General features: G+C 43.6%; 1 protein-coding gene across 2 annotated transcripts in view; it reads right to left on the reverse strand.

Annotated features, from left to right (window-relative positions):
- The window catches only part of LOC124035194 (LIM/homeobox protein LMX-1.2-like), a 57,188-nt gene that overhangs the window by 7,425 nt on the left and 28,602 nt on the right, over window positions 1-21,161 (reverse strand). For both annotated transcript variants that reach the window (XM_046348624.1, XM_046348623.1), the window contains one exon: window positions 1,866-2,098. In XM_046348624.1, the coding sequence (XP_046204580.1) occupies window positions 1,866-2,098 (233 nt within the window). The remainder of the gene's footprint in view (window positions 1-1,865; window positions 2,099-21,161) is intronic.

The following is a 21,161-nucleotide window of genomic DNA, read 5'->3' on the forward strand; positions in this document are numbered from 1 at the left end:
ATGATACACCGATTTAATTATTTCCAGCAAAAGAGCCGCCGGCACAAGGGCCCAACAAGCCATTAATACAGTGCCTTTTTGTCCTCCCTGTTTCCACTTCCTAGCCCAATACCTTTTTGTCTTCCCTGTTTCCACTTCCTAGCCCAATACCTTTTTGTCTTCCCTGTTTCCACTTCCAAGCCCAATACCTTTTTGTCTTCCCTGTTTCCACTTCCTAGCCCAATACATTTTTGTCTTCCCTGTTTCCACTTCCTAGCCCAATACCTTTTTGTCTTCCCTGTTTCCACTTCCTAGCCCAATACCTTTTTGTCTTCCCTGTTTCCACTTCCTAGCCCAATACCTTCTTGTCTTCCCTGTTTCCACTTCCTAGCCCAATACCTTTTTGTGTTCCCTGTTTCCACTTCCTAGCCCAATACATTTTTTGTCCGCCCTGTTTCCACTTCCTAGCCCAATACCTTTTTGTGTTCCCTGTTTCCACATCCTAGCCCAATACCTTTTTATGTTCCCTGTTTCCACTTCCTAGCCCAATACCTTTTTGTGTTCCCTGTTTCCACTTCCTAGCCCAATACCTTTTTGTGTTCCCTGTTTCCACTTCCTAGCCCAATACATTTTTTGTCCGTCCTGTTTCCACTTCCTAGTCCAATACATTTTTGTCTCCCCTGTTTCCACTTCCTAGCCCAATAACTTTTTGTGTGCCCTGTTTCCACTTCCTAGCCCAATACCTTTTTGTGTTCCCTGTTTCCACTTCCTAGCCCAATACAGTTTTGTGTTCCCTGTTTCCACTTAACTAGCCCAATACATTTTTTGTGTTCCCTGTTTCCACTTCCTAGCCCAATACCTTTTTGTCTTCCCTGTTTCCACTTCCTAGCCCAATACCTTTTTGTGTTCCCTGTTTCCACTTCCTAGCCCAATACCTTTTTGTGTTCCCTGTTTCCACTTCCTAGCCCAATATCATTTTTTGTCTTCCTGTTTCCACTTCCTAGCCCAATACCTTTTTGTGTTCCCTGTTTCCACTTCCTAGCCCAATACATTTTTTGTCTTCCCTGTTTCCACTTCCTAGCCCAATACATTGTTTGTGTTCCCTGTTTCCACTTCCTAGCCCAATACCTTTTTGTGTTCCCTGTTTCCACTTCCTAGCCCAATACATTTTTGTGTTCCCTGTTTCCACTTAACTAGCCCAATTCATTTTTTGTGTTCCCTGTTTCCACTTCCTAGCCCAATACCTTTTTGTGTTCCCTGTTTACACTTCCTAGCCCAATACCTTTTTGTGTTTCCTGTTTACACTTCCTAGCCCAATACCTTTTTGTGTTTCCTGTTTCCACTTCCTAGCCCAATACCTTTTTGTGTTCCCTGTTTCCACTTCCTAGCCCAATACCTTTTTGTGTTTCCTGTTTCCACTTCCTAGCCCAATACATTTTTTGTGTTCCCTGTTTCCACTTCCTAGCCCAATACCTTTTTGTGTTCCCTGTTTCCACTTCCTAGCCCAATACATTTTTGTGTTCCCTGTTTGCACTTAACTAGCCCAATTCATTTTTTGTGTTCCCTGTTTCCACTTCCTAGCCCAATACATTTTTGTGTTCCCTGTTTCCACTTCCTAGCCCAATATCTTTTTGTGTTCCCTGTTTCCACTTCCTAGCCCAATACCTTTTTGTCTTCCCTGTTTCCACTTCCTAGCCCAATACATTTTTGCTTCCTGCCCATAATATCCATTGTACATAGAATATAATTAATGAATGACTGAATAAAATCACTCAAAACTGTGGGTCTCACCCAGAATACGTTTTCATACTTTTCTGAGTGTGTGTTCTTCTGTTTCTGCGTGTACTGTATTGTACTGTACTGACTGCGATAGGATTTGGTCTTACCTGAGTCGGAGTCGTCCGGGCTGACAGAACTGAGGAGGTCCTTCTCCTTCTCATAGTCACTCTTACACAGCAGCTGGCCCTCCTTCAAGACAAATTCATCCCCTTTCCTCAGCTGCCGGTCACACACACAGCAGGAGAAGCAGTTGAGGTGGTATACACACTCCAGAGCACGCATCACAAACTCTGTGGGGGCGATCTTCTCCAGGCATCCACTGCACTTGGCGGAAAACAATCTATGGAAGGTGAGAGAAAAGGCACCATTACTAATCAGATGAATAAAAAACGTACGTTACATTAATAACACAATCTGATCACAGAATCAAGGGGGGTCAACTTAGTCTCCCGAGCTTGACCTGTCATCATGGGCTTTTGATTAACAGGGTTTGAGGGTGGCAGGCCGCTGTGGCTGATCCTGTGGGCAGCCAGTACCAGTGAGTGGTCCCTTTGACTGGAGTTCATGTGTGTATGTGACTAGTGTCCCCCTATCCCCACGCCACTCCAACAGAGCTGGGTCATGGGCACCTAAATGCCTCTTAGCCTCAGACAGCTGACCGACACTGGGTTCAGTCAGTTATGACGCTCAATTAGAATCAGCACAGTAAATGTCATTTTTTCTCTTTTTACTTGTTTATCATAATCACTGTTTCTCTGTCAGATTAGCATCTGATTCTTTGCAGGTTGTCAGCATGGTCTGTTTTGAGTAACGACTAGGAACTGGAACATGCCCACTGTGTCGTCATACTTTTCTACACCCACTATATCTGATTAATCTCCTCCTACTCATCACACTGTTTTAAATCTCATCTGGCCATCCTAAACCAGCCTCAATGGTGCGCGGCTACATTAACACCTCCATCTTCCATAATATATTTTCAGGAAGATGTCAAACTTTTTGTATTCTTTTATTGGTGGCTGGGAGAGTTTTAATTCATTTGCTGTCGTTCAGAAGGAGAATCATTAACTGGGCAAGGAGGCAGAGAGTGTGGTTGATCTTGTCCAGCCGTGAAGCTGGTTTTATTAGCATGCTCTTTGTTTTCGTTGGTCTGGAGGACAGCTGGCAGCCGCCTATCTATTTGTGGTGAACATCTACTTCATTGTGCAAGGGAGAGAGCGAGAGGGAGGGAATAGAGAAAGAGAGAGAGAGCAGCAATTGACATCATCTGCTGTTTCAGGACAGGGATGAGCGATAGTGATGAATATGTTTAAATATGAGGGGAGAGAACCCCAAGGAAGGTTTTGTCATGCTAATATTATTGTAGGTGCTGATTGAGAACTGATAGGGAGTTTGTGTCTGCCACACAGTTCAGTAGAGCAGCTGCTTACATGGTTGAAACAAGAGACCCGTTTGGTTGCTGTTTCTAGTCTCTACATCTCATATCAGCTCCATCTTTGAGCGGCCATTTACTACAAATCAGACTGTTTTCTCACTATAATGGCAAAACAACAGAGATATCAGAATTGGCACACGCATGCTTTAATCTTTCAATTATTACAATACATTAAGAAGATCATTATTATACTATGGAAAAACTTAGAGGATAATCGCTTAAAAAATATATTTTTGCACATTTTGCAAACAAGCTGACTTCTTGTGAAAGCAACCTGCAGACCTACAGCATGATGCTTATCTGCTCAACGATGAAATTACTGTGATCCAACTAAATGTGTAATTCATATAATCTTAAACATAACCTAATATTAATTTAACCTTTGTTTAGGCAGAGTCCCACTGAGACCAAAGTATCTTTTGCAAGGCAGCCCTGCATTACATGGGCAGCAAGCAATTACACATTAAATATTCAAGCTGTGTCAAACGATAATCGCAGGGACATACATACAGATGTAGGATCTTAATTTGAACCAGTTTGCTACAGCAGGAAAATAATCCTGCATTAACAGGAAATGTGAATTATTATGTGGATTATAATTAATGGCATTTTTTTTGTAGGGGTTGATATATTTTTCATTAGGGCAAATCAAGTCTTAAATTTTAAAGTGGAAATTACAAACTTAAACCTTGAATACACTAAAAGTTTGCATTTCCTGCTATGCAGGAAAATTCTCAGCAACAAAAGAGTGAACAAATTAAGGTCCTACATCTGTAATCCAATATCTACCGCAAAAGTGTAGGAGTAAAACATAAAGTCCTCGTGGATCAACCTTACAGTTGCATGGAATGTTGGCTATCGCTGTTTAAACAAATCAAAATATTCACAAGATAGATGAATAATAATTCATAACTTTAGAGAGAAGGACTGTCTAACTGTTGCATGCTGGGATTGAGGGACATGAGGGGATGAATGTGTGGTGACCAGCCCAGAGGTCCAGCTCTAATGTTCAGCTAATGATTGGCGTCTGAGAAGAGAAAGGCAGAGGAAATGACTTGTTAGTATGGTTTTGATATGTCCCAGATTCCACATTCACCTTCAACCGCTCTCTCAAATCTTCTCACCCAGATAAAAACATTCTTATTCAGGCCCTTCTTTTCTTTCTTTCTTTTCCTCTACGATTCTAATCTTGTAAGCCATTATTTTTCTATTTCCCCTCTGTCACTTTGCATTATTTTTGGTGCTGTAATTCCTATTTGTCCCTTCTGGAATCTTCCTGTCCTGCTTTGTCCTCTGGTCTAATCCAGACTTCTAGCCTGTTGTCGGCCCCTGTACCCCATTCTCAGTGGGGTTCAGATGGAATATCCATGCATGACGCCCCTTCTATGGCAACCACACCTCCACAGGAAGGCAACGGCGACTTTTCGGATGGGCAGAGAGGGCCTTTCAGAAGCTGGCAGCAGAAGTAAATCCTTCTCTAAGGAACAAGGGGAATTAGCAGGGAGCACTGGACTAGGGATTTAACCCTTCTCCTTTGAAAGGCCCAGTCACTCCGACTCCCGCGGCTAGCTACAATCAAACAGAGGGGGGGGGGGGGGGGGTTGCGGTGCAGAAAGGAGAACACAGCTCCCTGAATGACACAAGCACTGGATTGTGGAGGAGCCTAATCCCACTTTAATACCTTTCCAAGTTCAGCTCCTAAAGAATGCTCTTTAAAACAACACCAGTGTGTGAGCAGTGAAGGACAACCAGAGGGAGGCACGCTATTCAACCTCCATACCATTACCTGATTAGCAGATAGAGGCCCAGGCGGTGGGGAGAACATGCCCACGGGAGACAGGGGAAAGACACAGATGATGATGATCACGCTGATCTGTAAAATACTATAATAAACACATCAACTATCAAGGTCATGCTGACTCCAGCCCTAAGATGAACAGGGTCTGCAGTTTGAAGTGTAGGCTAAGCTCTTTGTAAAAGCTAATGGGGCAAGAGGGATAAGATGCAGCCGTTGGTGTAGTGCTGGGCTAGCATGGTTTGTCAATATCCTTTTACAACTCGACTCATTTCACTCAAAAATGACAAACTGTCTCAAAGACTCAAAATGCCATTTGAAATCAGAATCTGCCCAAAATGAACCAGCGAAAAAAGAATGCATTAGTTTCTGCTGCTGCCCATAGTGACCCGTCTATTGAAGCCTGCGTTAAGAAGTCTGTTGTTTGTTGTGTGCTCAGCAGCTGTGCTGTTGTACATTTACTGAGGACGGAGATAGAGCACGGACCACAAAGAGGACCACCAGCCAGCAGGATCCTCTGTCCCTGCTTTCGTTTGCAGTCAGGATCTGCGTTTCTCTCCTCCCACACCTGAGCGCACAGATCAGCCCATAAGATCCTCTAGTGTGGATCAATGACCACGTTTCAAGCAGCAAAGTGCCAATATTTACCCAGGCGTTCTCAGCATTGGACCTCATCAGTAGAATAAGAGATAATCTCAGCAGATAACTTTTAAGATGGCTCCCAGGGGAATCATTCATCCTCCCATCTTTCCATCTCTTAGCACTCAATATCTTTGCTTCTTATTTTCTCTCTTTCTCATTCTCTCTCTCTCTCTCTCTCTCTCTCTCTCTCTCTCTCTCTCTCTCTCTCTCTCTCTCTCTCTCTCTCTCTCTCTCTCTCTCTCTCTCTCTCTCTCTCTCTCTCTCTCTCTCTCTCTCTCTCTCTCTCTCTCTCCTTTTCTGCCATGCTCACATTCTAGCTAGCTGTACTGAGATTCACAAGAACCTATACTCTCACCTTGCTAAAAGCAATGTAAAACAGTAAATGGAACAGCAGCATTTCATCTTTACTCTGCATGCACCTATGGCGAATTCAGCTATGCACCCTCAAAGTACTTTACGATGGAAAATACTCAACTGTTTGAAAAGCTTCCTCAGATAGAGATATTTAACAACAACAAAAATATATCCCTGGTCTGGTCAAAGGATAAGCTCAGTGCAGCTGAGAAGCCTCAGCCTTTGGAGTCGTGTGTTTTCACCTCCCTGTTCCTCTTCTTTCTTTCTCCTGCTAAGGCCCACTGCAGAAGTATGCACTTTCCCTTTGAACAGATTAGAAGCAACTTAAAGTGTGACAACATCTTAAGCTTTCACCACATGTTGCCAATGATTTCCCACTAAAGACATTACTTTCAATGCTTCTGCCACAGTGATAAGGATCAGGCCGAGAGAAAGGGATAAAAGAGGAGCCCGGAGGATGAGAAAGAGGAATGGAGGAGTTTGTGGCTTGATAATCATGGTACATTTAGCAACACATGGTCTCGTCTCACCTACTCCCCTTTTGCTATTAAACAACCAGAGAAATAGCATAACAATTTAGTGGGAGAATAGCCCAGGCTATTATGTCCTCGCATCCCCTTCAAAAGAAAGAGAGGATCAGGATTAACCCACGGAACAGCTGTAAACAATCACTTTGAAGATGGCCCTCCTTGTTTCACTAGGAAGCGGGTGGGCCTGTAAGGCTGGCCATGTCAATCACCCAGACGTGAGGGATGAGGTGTATGGAACAGGGTCACAGCCACAGGAAGGTCTCCGGACACTGAATGCAGACTGAGGACCTGTGGAGCAATCGGTCAACACCGCATGGCTGGAAGCTCATTGATTTACAGGCTACATCTCTGGCTTGACCTTTCTCTCCAGCCATCCATCTCCACCGCAGTCCAACAAGAGCCCAAGTTGCCTGTCTCCTGGAAACCAAGGAGAAGGGTGGAGGCAGTGACCAGAGGAGAGAGGGGTGGAGGGAAAGACCAGAGGAAAGAGGGGTGGAGAGAGAGACCAGAAGAGAGAGGAGTGGAGGGAGAGACCAGAGAAGAGAAGGGTGGAAGGAGAGACCAGCGGAGAGAGGGGTGGAGGGAAAGACCAGAGGATAGAGGGGTGGAGGGAAAGAGGGGTGGAGGGAAAGAGGGGTGGAGGGAGAGGCCAGAGGCCAAGGATACTGATAAACAGCAGCTCCTGTTAAAAACATGGTAACTCTGTTCCAAGGAAGACTGAAGAGTAACAGCATGAATATTAGATATAGAGTTGAACAGCTTTACTGGATGTGGATGTATGTTACGCACAAAAACATTTGATGCCCAGATGTTCCTTTGTGCATAGATGGCGATCCTTAACATTTAGAAAATGACTTTGTTATGTACAATTGTGTTGGCTACTAGACAGCACTTTAGACCACAGAGGCACGTGTTCTAAATATAGCAGCCTCAACAATAACCCTACTTTGTCTAATTGCTTACAGTGATAACCACAGTTGTAAAACACACAGCATAGAGAGGGACTTGACATGCGAGAGTATGGACTGTCATCATAACTAAAACAACACTAAACTTGTTAATTTACACTCAATTACATTTCAAAACTAGAGCATAACAAAATGGTAATCTAGAGCACCATTACTTTTAATAATCCTAAAGGATATGGCTCCATGGCAGTATGGTCTCAGCATGGATCTTAGGTTGGTGTGTTTAGACACGTGTAGAAAGTAATGAAGCCAAATAAGAAGTGCCATCCTTCTAGTCCCCAGGGCCAGCTCCAGTCAGCCCTAAAACCTGCTTAATCACCCCCTTCCCCGCTAACAAAACATTAGCATAGTAATGGACTTCAAATGGAGCCGCTTTGTTTTTTAATTAAACTCTCAGCAGGTAAAAGTAACCCATTAGAGGAAAATGTACACACTACTAACGGCTCAAAGGTGCCGTCTCCATCACTTCTCTCACACATGGGCACATATACTATCTAGTGAGGCTGGCATTTGTAAGATGCCTTGCTGAAAGGAAGCTATGAGCGCATGTGCACCTGACCCAAAATGCCAATGAAAACATATGGCATAGTTTTTGGATATCACTATGTTGTAAACATTAGTTACATAGTGAGTCACAGAGGTGTTATTCTCATCACTTGACCCCCACTGCCGGTCTGGCTCAGATGAACACACTGTTTCTATGACTACATGATCTCCTATGTACTGGAATGCTGAAAGATTTCTTCAGGCAAGCCTCTGGCCACACAGACAGCCAGCCGGCTAGTCATGTTAGATTGGGCAATATCACTGTATTACACAACTACACACAGCAAACCTCAGCTTTTAGTCACATTCAAATGATCACATGCCAATAATTGTGTTTTTCCCACACTAGTCTAGAGATTAAACAAGGTGAAACAAGTTGTGTTATGTCATTCAGTATCAATATCAAATATCTACACATCGCTTTAGTTGGCAAAATGCATGAACTTCTATGGCAGGTGTTTGTTCCTTTAAAATTGCAATATGTCTACTGCAGCATGTTGGTCTTCCAGGTTCACCAGATGCTGTAAACCCTGTGGGCACAACCTGACAGTCAGCTGTGGGAGGATAAAAGGACCTGTCACTGGGGAAGCCTCATCAAACGTATAGGAAAAGGCCAGACATCAACCAGGGTGTTGCTGCTGCCTATCATAAGGCTCTGTCTATCATTTACCAGACATTCTGCGGCACCGGCAATCAGAACACAGAGCTAGAAGCAACACCTACATGCCTCCAAGCATTGATCAAGTTGTTGTGCACTTAAGACTGACGTTCTTTGTGATTTCTTACAGCCAGTGCTCCGTGTCTGTGCTATGAAGTCCCATAGGGTTGATGTTGAGCTTAAAGGCCTGCTTGTGTGACATCATCACCATCTTTCTCATGAGTTTATAATAGATGCAAATTACACCACACAGTTAAGCTCTGTCTTTGTCACTCTGTAGTCAAGACAGAGAGGTAACTTTCTCTGCATGTTAGGGAAAGAGTTGTGCTTCAAGCACACAGTGAAAGAAAAGCTCATGTTGAAATGTGAAAGGACAGTGAGACCGCTGGCCAGCAGAAGAGGCTGAGTACACAACTAAGCGGGCGAGCAGGCAGCCAGGTACACAAGTGCTGTTTGGACAGCTGTAGTTTCTGTGGATGGACACTCAATGCAACATCACATTCAAGCCCTGCTTCCACACAGACAGTGTCATCACTCACTTTGCATTATAGAGTGGGGTACAGGGTTGGGTAGGTTACTTTCTAAATGTTATCCGTTACAGTTACTAGTTACCTGTCCAAAATGGTAATCAGTAACGCAAATTTTGGATTATCCAAACTCAGTAACGTAATCTGATTACATAGAGTTACTTTTAGATTACTTTCCCCTTAAGAGTCATTAGAAGAATACAAAAATGTATATATTGCTTGCTGGATCAATCAATGTTAAAGTTTACATAGCTGGACATATATGGATGTAAAATTGTACTTTATGGGTTGGTTATGTAGGCCTCTTCTAACCCATCACTTGTTACTATATATAATAATAAAATAAAATAATATCTTTACATTAATATATATAATTTACTAGTACAAAAATGGATGTAGCAACTACAGATTGTCTATCAAAAGTGTGTGAGTTTGAGCATGTGTCCATTAGGCCTATGGATTTAAAAAAAATATCAGCATGAATTAGATTGAGCAATAAAATTTAAAAAACTGTTATTACATAGGCTGGGATCAGCACTGTGCAGCTGTTGTTCCATAGGCTGGGATCAGCACTGTGCAGCTGTTGTTCCATAGGCTGGGATCAGCACTGTGCAGCTGTTGTTCCATAGGCTGGGATCAGCACTGTGCAGCTGTTGTTCCATAGGCTGGGATCAGCACTGTGCAGCTGTTATTCCATAGGCTGGGATCAGCACTGTGCAGCTGTTGTTCCATAGGCTGGGATCAGCACTGTGCAGCTGTTATTCCATAGGCTGGGATCAGCACTGTGCAGCTGTTGTTCCATAGGCTGGGATCAGCACTGTGCAGCTGTTATTCCATAGGCTGGGATCAGCACTGTGCAGCTGTTGTTCCATAGGCTGGGATCAGCACTGTGCAGCTGTTGTTCCATAGGCTGGGATCAGCACTGTGCAGCTGTTGTTCCATAGGCTGGGATCAGCACTGTGCAGCTGTTGTTCCATAGGCTGGGATCAGCACTGTGCAGCTGTTATTCCATAGGCTGGGATCAGCACTGTGCAGCTGTTGTTCCATAGGCTGGGATCAGCACTGTGCAGCTGTTATTCCATAGGCTGGGATCAGCACTGTGCAGCTGTTATTCCATAGGCTGGGATCAGCACTGTGCAGCTGTTGTTCCATAGGCTGGGATCAGCACTGTGCAGCTGTTGTTCCATAGGCTGGGATCAGCACTGTGCAGCTGTTATTCCATAGGCTGGGATCAGCACTGTGCAGCTGTTGTTCCATAGGCTGGGATCAGCACTGTGCAGCTGTTATTCCATAGGCTGGGATCAGCACTGTGCAGCTGTTATTCCATAGGCTGGGATCAGCACTGTGCAGCTGTTGTTCCATAGGCTGGGATCAGCACTGTGCAGCTGTTGTTCCATAGGCTGGGATCAGCACTGTGCAGCTGTTGCAAGAGCGCATTTTTCACTGGCTGTCCACTGGTTTCAAAAACAATGATTGATAGGCAACTTAAACTTCTTGAATTCAACTATTATTTGGTTCAAATACACATTTAGATTTGTGAACAGCAATCCACAACAACCACAATCCGTAAGGCTCAAATAGCTAAATGAGAGAGCAGCAGTGTGATTCACATCAATGTGCTATGTAGATATCAATAATAAGTGATATCTGTATTGCCGTAGACTGCTGTCATCCTGACCTCCAAGCGTTTATTCAAGTTGGATAATCTTTGGATGCCGACAGCAGTCGCACCATTGTAAGACATAGCTTGTACGGTCGCCTACAAAAGCTTAATTCGTGCTCTTTTCCCGCGATCCATCAAACACATTTGGTGTGTCATCACAGTGGTCAGACTCGCTCAGGTGGAATACAGCCTTTTTTTCAATGCTGATTTGAATGTCATTGAGAAAACAGAGTAGTGTCAAAGATTTTTTTTCCGCAAACATCTTTTCTGAATTTAAAAGTAATCCTCAAAGTCTTCATCTAGTTTTTCCAAAGTATCTGTAATCTGATTACAATATTTTTGCTGGTTAAGTAAAGGATTACAGTTCCAATTGTTTTGTAATCCCTTACACATGTAACTCCCCAACCCTGGTGGGTTATAAAGGAAATCACTGAAATGAGCGAGTTTACGATACATAGGATAGACTAACTTCCTGATTAGTGCATCTAGAATAGAATAAAACTTTATTGTCCATCCTGGATGGACATTTTTCTTTGGCATCATCTTACATTAAAAATATCAAATACACATACATTCTCACATCACACATATTTAAACCAGTCAGTCCATCATACTGCATACACTAAAAACATATGGGGACACTGTACATTAACTCAGAACTGACCGCTGCCCCAACTGCACTGTTAAAATAGATGGTTAAGTACATATGCCGATACAATTTACGTTGCATTTAGTAGTCCAACAGTACAAGGAACAAATGAATTTTTGAATACATTTACTAACTAATAGCATAATATTCAAGGTAATAATCAATAGACTGTCTATAGGTTTTCATTCCATTACATCAACGTAACTGTCTCTAAACAGGACTTTTATCTTCGATTCAAAACAGCTGAATTTATTTGTCTACAAATGAGGCAGAAGGCTGTGAATTACAAGGCTGGTATTAATTGTGATCTGCTTCTTCTCACTCCCCCCAGTCAGTCCGGCCGACAGTAACTGAAGCTGTTTGTATGGCCCATCTCCCCGGCCGCCCTGCTGGAGATGTGACATCTTTACAGCACATGCTCTGCAAATGAGAGCCCGCCGAGAACAGAGGGAGGGCTGGGGACAGCTTCCATTTAAAGCCACTGTAAATTCCTCCGCACCCATTTTATATTTTTAATAACTCTATCGCAGGTCCTCTGTCTGTCTGCCCCTTCCAAGCGAATCTAGGTGAGGTGTAGCAGACCCCCCATTAAGGGCTTGGCCCACTCAATGAGGCATCCTGGGTGATTGCTCCTTTAGAGAGGGGGAGCTGGGGATGGCTAGCTACACTGGTAGTAATAGCTATCAGATGTTGTAGAGTATACTGCTGCCTGTAACTGCCCACATCTACGGTCTGCTTTTCACAACAGTGGACCTGAGGCTTGCTGTACTCAGCCCAGGTTAGTGCAGTTAGGGCAGAGGAGGCTCTGAGTCTGTGTGCTCATTACCAGCTAGTGCATCTGAGGGCTGACATCATCCTTCAAACATGGAGAGGCTGTACTGTGAAAGCACAGTACATAAAATAAACCAAGGGTAATGGCTAATGTTCCAGTTTTTTCTTTAAGTAAATTTGGAGGTCTCTGATGATGAATGACCTGATCCCCTATCGAACATCAATCTAGGAAGAAAAGTTAGACACAAAAAACTATGGCTGTTTAACTTTATTGAATAAATGGGTGCTAATTACTAAAAACTAGAATTATATTTTGGGAATTTCTTGGGGGAAATATATATGGAAAATCTGTTTTCACATTATGTGCTGAAATGGTTAAAAAACAACATTTGGAGTGGAGGGCTTTATAATTACTATTGACCCCAGAAGGTCCTGGACGAAGAAATAAAACAAACAGTAATATGAGGTGCTCTAAAGCGGAGGTCTGCAAATATGCAAAGGCAGGGTCTGCTGGAAAACCTCACGTTTTGCCTTCTTTTCTCCGCTCCTGATCTGTGGGCGAACACAATATTAAGACGGCTTTGGTGCCACTTGTGACCCAGCTAATGAAAAATTCCACAGCTCCGTGCAGAGGCCAATGGGGCCTGCCCCCCTCTACCCCAAACCAAGCCCTGTCCATCTCGTGGAGTTTACCATGGCTAAAAAGATACTGGATTAATAGGTAGAGAGGGAGAGGCAGACAATCTGGAAGAAAATCCCATGTGTGTTTTCCCCCTCCGCTTCCTCCTATCCTTAGGATATTGGTGTGAAGACAAGTGTTTGCCCAGGTTTTAATTATGAGCAATGATGTGGTGATTATTGTGATGGTGGATAGTTGGATGAGGGGCTTTATTTATTCAACAGAGATTCTGGCTAAGCCTAAAATCAGTCTGGAGAGAAGAATCTGAGACTGCCGGGGTTTAGCCATTGTCCATGAGAGCCGGACTCGTCTGTTTGTGTTCCTGCTTTTTCACCCTCTCCACTGGTTCCCTGTCTTTCTGAGTGACGTAAACCTCTTAACTCAGACTGCTCCGATTGATGGAGATGGAGATCACTTTTGATCATCCCTGCCTATGATCTTCATAACAGAAAAGCACTGACCATAAGGAATCAACTCCAAAAGTGGACATTTCCAGCAGAACTATCACATAAATTCTAAATATAGTTCAATAATCCTCAAGAGTCTTTTAAAGAAGATCCCCCAATCATCATGTTCCTGTCTGGCTAAGTATACAAATACACATTTAATAGATATACTGGAAGTTGGCACCTAGCTGTGAAACGGCAAGGCACAGTCAACAGCTGCTCATCTGACTCCCCTAGTTGACTCTGAGTCTAAAATACTATTTAGGCTGTAAAATGACCTCTAATCTAAAGATACTGTATCAGATGTATATCATTTCATAATCACATACTTTGACAAATTTCCAAAAGACTCCCTTAAAAACGTGTGCTCTTAAATCCGAAAAGGTTTTGGCAACGATATTCCTAGAGTGCAAGCAAGGTAGGCAATTTAACCAGACTCTAGTAATGCTCTTAAAAAGACCTGGTTAAAGATTGTTTTGTGGGAAAGCATGTTGCCATGGCAGCATTGGCAGGAGCTATAACATGAGATGTGTGTGATAATGTCCTGGAGGGTCTCAGCGTGAGGACACCACAACATCCTCTCCACAGCCAGGAGACTGAGGCAGTGTTCTTTATTAAAATACATTTTCAAGGTAAGGAGCACAGCACAACACACATTAACCAGGGAGATGTCTGGGACGCGCGGGAGAGGAGGAGGTTTATTTTAAATCCCGCTGCTGCATCTTTTAGGGAGAACTCTCACTGGGGGACCTCTGTGAACTCTGGTTCTCTCAACAACAAGAAAAGATCACAAAGGTTTTTTCTTGACAGGGATCTCAAAATCAGAAATGTATGCATTGGAAAGGGCACCAGCTTTACAAGATGAAGCCACAGATAATGGAAAACGATAGAGGGAACAAATGAAAGAGAGTGGGAGAGGATAAGAGAAAAAGCCAAAGAAAAACAAACAATCTTTTTCAATGACAGGATGTTTCAGGACCCAAAGGTTAGGGATTAACACTCAGATTAGCATGCAAATAATATATTAGAATTTCTGATCTGCAGGTCCCTTCAAAGGAATAAATCCAAGATTAGCAGGTGTTATGCTAAAAAGCTTTTTGTGTGACATAGTTACACTAGCCAAACAAATATGTCTTTCAGTGAGAAGGGCTGGCATGAATGTATTGCCGTAGCCATAGAAGCCAACTGGTATCTAAGAGCCTTGGAGAGGGGGCAGTGTTGGAATGTGTCAGACAGACAGAGGGGCGGCGAACACACTACAGAGCTAACCAAAAACCTGCTGTTTCACAAAAAAAGAATAATCTACTCCACTATTCTGCTTACAGACCACCTATAAATATCAAGTATCTTTGGCCGAGGAAAATAAAAAGGTTCATTGTGAGATCACAAAGCTTCTCAGTGCCTGATTATCACTGTATTGTCTATGTTTTGTGTGGGAGAGGAGCCAATTGAGGAAGATTGACGTGAAACAAAAAGTGTGTATTCATTAAGTGAAGCATTCACACAAAACATCTAATTTACTGAAAATGGCATTGTGACGTACGGTCTGTTTTCTAAAGTAGATGGAACATATGTGCATATAAATGCTGAAATCAGGTGTTCTCCATTTTGTTGGCTAAGAATTGTCACCCATATGCTACTGACAGGGAGTTGGCGAGCTTTTAAAGAAAGAGAGCCTGAGACTGCAGAGGATAAGATCAGCTACAACGACGGCCCAGGATTTCTCTGGCGGGAAACTGACTGGCTGAAGCATTCAGGAAATTCTGGCAAAGACACAGCATGACGCATGGACCGGCAATGCCATAACGAGGTCAGTTATGGTATGATAGTACAACAGTAACATGGACATGACTCGGTTTTGTTTTCACACACAGGGACACAGTCACAGAACTGGTCTGGTACCACTGCAAAGTAAAACGATGGAAGAAGATCCTGCACTGAAACATCACTTTCAGGTATTGGGTTATTTTCAAATGCTAATGGTTTTGATTTGATACCGTTATGTAATAAGGGATGACAATCAGAGACGAATATACAGCATTTTCCCTGAGATGGAATCATCAAACTAGAGGGCAATCATAAAGTCATTTGGAAAGGTCTGCAAACATTCATTAAGAGGTAAGTTACTGCAAAGTGCAGGCAATGAGCGGGTTAGCAATTAATTCCTTGTTCACAGATAGTGAGCCTTAACATTTCTGCTGCTTTACAGTATCCTGAAGAAAGATTCAAATACAATGTTTGCAATATTGCCTAAAATAACATATACAACAATTTGTGGTCTGTTCTGTGTTTTAAACCTTCCATCTTGAAGATGCCAGAGCACCTGAGCAGTAGTATTTTCCCTTTGTGAAATGGGAATGATTATATTTACTGGGCGAAGAGAGCCCAGCTATTTCTATAACAACGGCATAAAGAACATAAAATGTTCTCCACTGCAGAGAGAAAACCATGAAGAGCAATGTCTCGGCATCACAGAGGTGAGAAGAACATACCGTAACGTCTAGACATTGTGCAAGAGACAAATAACACCCCAAAAGAACAATAAATGAATTGTCTGAGATTTTCCTTACTTGCTGATACTTGTGTTGTGTATCTGAATTGGAGGTATTTATGTGTGTTTCATCTTGACAGGGTTTTTTCCACCCTACATGTTACCATCTAATGTTACCGTGAGGCTATTCTGTTCATGTATTCAAGCATGTATTTTGCCTCCAGAGATCTGGCAAAGAGGTTGTCTGTCTGCATTGCCCTCTATCTTTCCCACACACACAAACACACACGGCTCTCTTTCAAGCAGTTGGCTGAGTGTTTGTGTGAATCACTCCAGCTGGAAGAGAACAGGTTTGACAAAATTCCATTTTTTCCACGTGGAGCCTTCGAGGCACAGAGAGGAATGGCAAAGCATGGTAGAGCACGTCCCATCTCCCCACAACCCAACCCACACTCTGACTCCCCACATTCCCTACCAGCACTGACACCCAACTCACCTCGCTGGTTAAACCGTGGCTCCTGACTGCACACTACCCCGCTGACTGGCCACTAAGGGATTGACACGTGTAGTCAGACGTGTTTTTTTAAGGGCAAAGACACCTTAGCACCACTTTTTACTAAACACTTCTTCCAAACATGCAAGTGCCATCAGCTGTGGGGTAAGAGGATGAATCCTGGTTAACAGAGAACTAACCTCTCTAGGGCATGTGACGTTGTGCCAGCTGTATGTCCAGTGCACGTAGATGTCTACAATGAGGTTCTTGTCTACCAAACACCAGTCCTTATACAAATGAATGACATGAATCTCTATTTCTCTTCAGAAAGTGACAACGCCTCCTCCTGCACTGACAACCTCGGTGAGCCCTGTATTCACCAGCCAATTTTACACTCCCTTTAAACGCGTGCTGCCCCTCATTGCGCCTGGGAGCAGCCCATTCTCTGACCCTGCCGACAAAAAACAGCTGTTTGGATAATGCAGTTGCAGCACTTTATGTTACAGAATGACACGCGAAGGGGAAGAGGCAGAGCTTAAAGCCACTGAAAAGCATCTGAAACACACAAGAGGAAATGTACACAAATATCGACTCATGCAGTATGAATGTAGGCACCAAGCAGGATGGAGTGGTGAACCACAGATACAGCTAGAGGTTATGGGGATGTGCTGAGGGACTAACAGGAGGACGCGTCCCACCAGCCGGGGCTGCAGTCCCAGGGGGGTGAGGGGGTGTGAGGCTCTCTGCCCCACTAGGGCCTGTAGCTCGCCTATCCTCAGGGCAGTCACCCTCCTTTCAACCTCCTACCTCTATACGCGAATGACAAAGCCCTGAGGCCTCGTCACCCCCATCCCCCTACCTCCCCTCTCCTCGCCCGCTGTCATTCCCAGGTGCCTGTCAGAGGGGTGTCTGTTTCACGACTGGTGTCACCATGGCCCCAGGCCCAGCCTTTCATTTGAAGTGCCCTGGCCCAGCTCTGCCATGGCCTGATCCCATGGCCCGCAGCCTGGGCCATTGTCTTGCCTCAGAGAAACACCATTATTTCAACTCAATTTACTGTGAGTAAACACTGAGTGATGACCCCCCCACTCTCTCCCTGAACCATGGGCTGTAATATACACAGCTAACAAATCATTGCTCTTTTCCCATTTATATCAGTATCTCCAGAGTGGCACTCACTAATTCACTTTCCAGCATAGAGAGTAAGACAAGCCCCATGTGCTTCTGAGTACGCTTTCATCACTGAATGGGATTTTGAGGGCTGCTGGCCGTATTGTGCACACTTATAAATATCAGGCTCCTCCATTCTCATATCCACAACATACTGTGACCATATTGTGGCCACCACGGTCCCAAACAAATAAATAGTAATGTTAGCCTCAAAGGTTCATAGATGGTAGAACCTCCGGTTTTGCAATGAGAGACAAACATTGAGACAGTTCAGCTGACCTGGGAGTAAACATTTTGGTCACTTTTGTGTTCCTCAGACAATGGCCACAGCGTGATTTGAAACACGCAGCTGCAGACTGTGACAACGTTGGGAGTGTGTGTCTAATGTGGTCAGAACTGTCAGTCCACACAGGCCAAATATATATATTTTTTACCAGCATTCATTGATTGACAGGTTAGACGAACCGTGATAATGTAGATGTAGCACAGACATCCACCAGACTTTGCCAGGGGTGCAACTTTGGTTTTAGAAGTGGGGGGGGACATAATTATTTGTATTTTTTTATCCAGTCGGATAAACACTCCAAACAGCCCACCTGACCGCTCAGAGTCGTCCGCATGGTCCTAAAGCACACCGTTTCCTTGTTTTGTATCACATTCCAATGATAAAACCGGGGGGGGGGGACAAAAATGCAATTTCAGAATATGTGCCTCCTGTCCCCAGTGAAAGTTGTGCCCCTGGTATTTGTCACAAAAAAGGTGCAAGTACATTGTTGTTTGGTGAAATAGCACCATATTCCAATTTAAAAAGCCTTTATGTGGGAGATTATACAATATGTCTTAATTCTAGGGAATTATCAGACAGCTTTAACTAGCGGTCGTTTACACTGTCTCTGCCCAGCATTGGTAATAGGATTATTTGGAGTGTATTTTATCTTAGGCAGAGAGAGGCTGACACAGTAGAACAAACTAATGTGATACAAGCTCCTGCTATAACGGCTTGATTCAAATATTTTAAAGGTAACTGTTTATGACAAGGTAATAATACTGCATGAAAAAGGCTGGCCTGTAAATTGGTTAGTTAGGGCATGATGGATGAGGAAGAGACTAACCTTATATCCAATAGAACTGCTTGATTTCTAGAGCACCAAGCAGGATGGGGTGGTAATGAATTTGATTTAATTAGCCTGTCCCTTATTTAATTAAGACCTTAAGAAATGTGACCCTGCGTGTAGTCACATACAAAAAACAACTTTGTGGTGAAACTGATGAAAATATCTAAAACAAAACCCCGAAAATGATGTTTTTTCAAAATAAAAGACCACAGTGCGCATGAGTAAAATTAAAATGGGTATAATGCATTCTAGATATTTTTCTCTTTACATGCCAACTGCTCCATCCATCTGTTTAAATATGGCATCATACATTTTGTGCATACTATCGGCATCTCTTTTACCAGTTCCTCTATCAACAATAAAGAATGCAAAGGAAGTGTTGTACCTGTAAGAAGTCAAAAGAGAGAAGACGGCTGGGCATCAAGCAGTAGCTATAAAGTGTTAATTAAGGTAGTGATTCATCATCAGATTATTAATGAAGCTTGTGTTGGGCCCTCAGCTCCACAGTAATGGGCTTGTGTATATCTCTCTCCTCTGGCCCTCTGGGTGGACCTGGGCCTGGTCTAACACTGCCAGCTAATCTCTTTAACGGCCAGGGAGAGCCGAGCTGCAGGGCCCTGAGGCTCCACCATGCCTCTGAAATGTTACCCATCCACGGGTCCTCATGCCTTTCCACACAGGCCTGCCTGACACCTCTTATTGTGACTGCTACCTTTCACTATTCCGCCTCTCTGAACAGCCTCCTCAAGTCCATCATTCTGACAGCCCCAGGTATGTGTCAACCTATCACTAATTGACCATGCATGCGAGAGCCGAACAAAAAAGAAAAAAAAACACAAAGAAAAATAGAGCTGAGAACAAACGATGGGTTCAGCCACTGCAGAACATGCCCTCCCACCCCAATATAGGGCCTGGTGTTTATACAAGTCAGGGTTTTTTTTCTGGAGTTATTTAGCTAAAGCCAGCTTTGATTTGCTGTGGGTTATGTTGATGTCTAAGCTTCCTGGTTGAGGGAATCAGCCCGCATTAAAACAAGACTTAGAGACATACTTATCATTGACAGTCCATCTCGTGCTCCCTCTGGTAAGCTTGGGGAACAAGAGCAACAATACACAGCCCATTGATGCTTAAAGAGGGATAGCACATTACAGATCCAATTACCTGTAATACACACTTCAGTTTATCTCACTCCCAGTCATTATCTAAACTGCCGACATATCATTAGGGTACCTGGTTGAGAAGTGTGTGTGTGTTCTTCTGTCTCTTAATAGGCCCCAAAGGGACATGGTTGTTTTGTAACTAACCCTCTGTAGGCCATGAAGGCATCAGTTTATAAACCATTTGAAAAAAAGGGAGGCAGAACCCCCAGAACACTTCACTATCATGCACCAAATACAAACGTATCTGAGATGGCGACGGTGAGCTCTTTTTCCCTTCCTGTACATTGTAGAAGCAGGAGATTAATTATGTGATTGTGGAGAAGAGAAGGAGCCCAACCCTCAGTCAGACTCAGACCAGTCCCTCATTACATTACTGAGGCCTCTGGAGAAACCCAATTGACTTCAGACCCACGCAGCTCCACTGCTTCAGAGGTGGAAATGAGAAGTACCTACCTGCCCAATGTAGATTTACACTGATTGAGCACCACAACATGTATTTCCTACATCTCACATAATGTCTCTGTGTAATTACAGGTCAGGAATAAGTTGCAGAAGATAAAATACAGTTAAAACTGATTCTACTGGCAGAATAATTGCAGTACATTTCAATTCGTATACATCAGGGGTAGTCAACTAGGTTAAACCGCGAGATGATTTTTGAAGTGGATTGAAGTGGATAATTGACCACAATTAAGCCCAATAATGGATTATATTTGAAATTAACAATAATTTCATACACTAGATGACCAAAGGTATGTGGACAACTGCTCCTCAAACATCTCATTCCAAAATCATGGGCATTAATATGGAGTTGGTTCCCCCTTTGCTGCTATAACAGCCTCCACTCTTCTGGGAAGAATATGTTAGAACATTACTGAGGGGACATGCTTCCATTTAGCCACAAGAGCATTAGTGAGGTCAGGCACGGATGTTGGGCGATTAGGCCTGGCTTGCAGTCGGCGTTCCAATTCATTCCAAAGGTATTCGATGGGGTTGAGGTCAGGGCTCTGTGCAGGCCAGTCAAGTTCTTCCACACCAATCCATTTCTGTATGGACCTCACTTCATGCTGAAACAGGAAAGGGCCTTCCCCAAACTATTGCCACAAAGTTGGAAGCACAGAATTGTCTAGAATGTCATTGTATGCTGTAACGTTAAGATTTTCCTTCACTGGAACTAAGTGGCCTAGCCCGAACCATGATAAACAGCCCCAGACCAGTATTCCTCCTCCACCAAACTTTACTGTTGGCACTACGCATTTGGGCAGGTAGCATTCACCCGGCATCTGCCAAACCCATATTCGTCCGTCAGGA

This window comes from Oncorhynchus gorbuscha, linkage group LG05 (assembly GCF_021184085.1).
Source record: "Oncorhynchus gorbuscha isolate QuinsamMale2020 ecotype Even-year linkage group LG05, OgorEven_v1.0, whole genome shotgun sequence".
NCBI classification, from domain to species: Eukaryota; Metazoa; Chordata; class Actinopteri; order Salmoniformes; family Salmonidae; genus Oncorhynchus; species Oncorhynchus gorbuscha.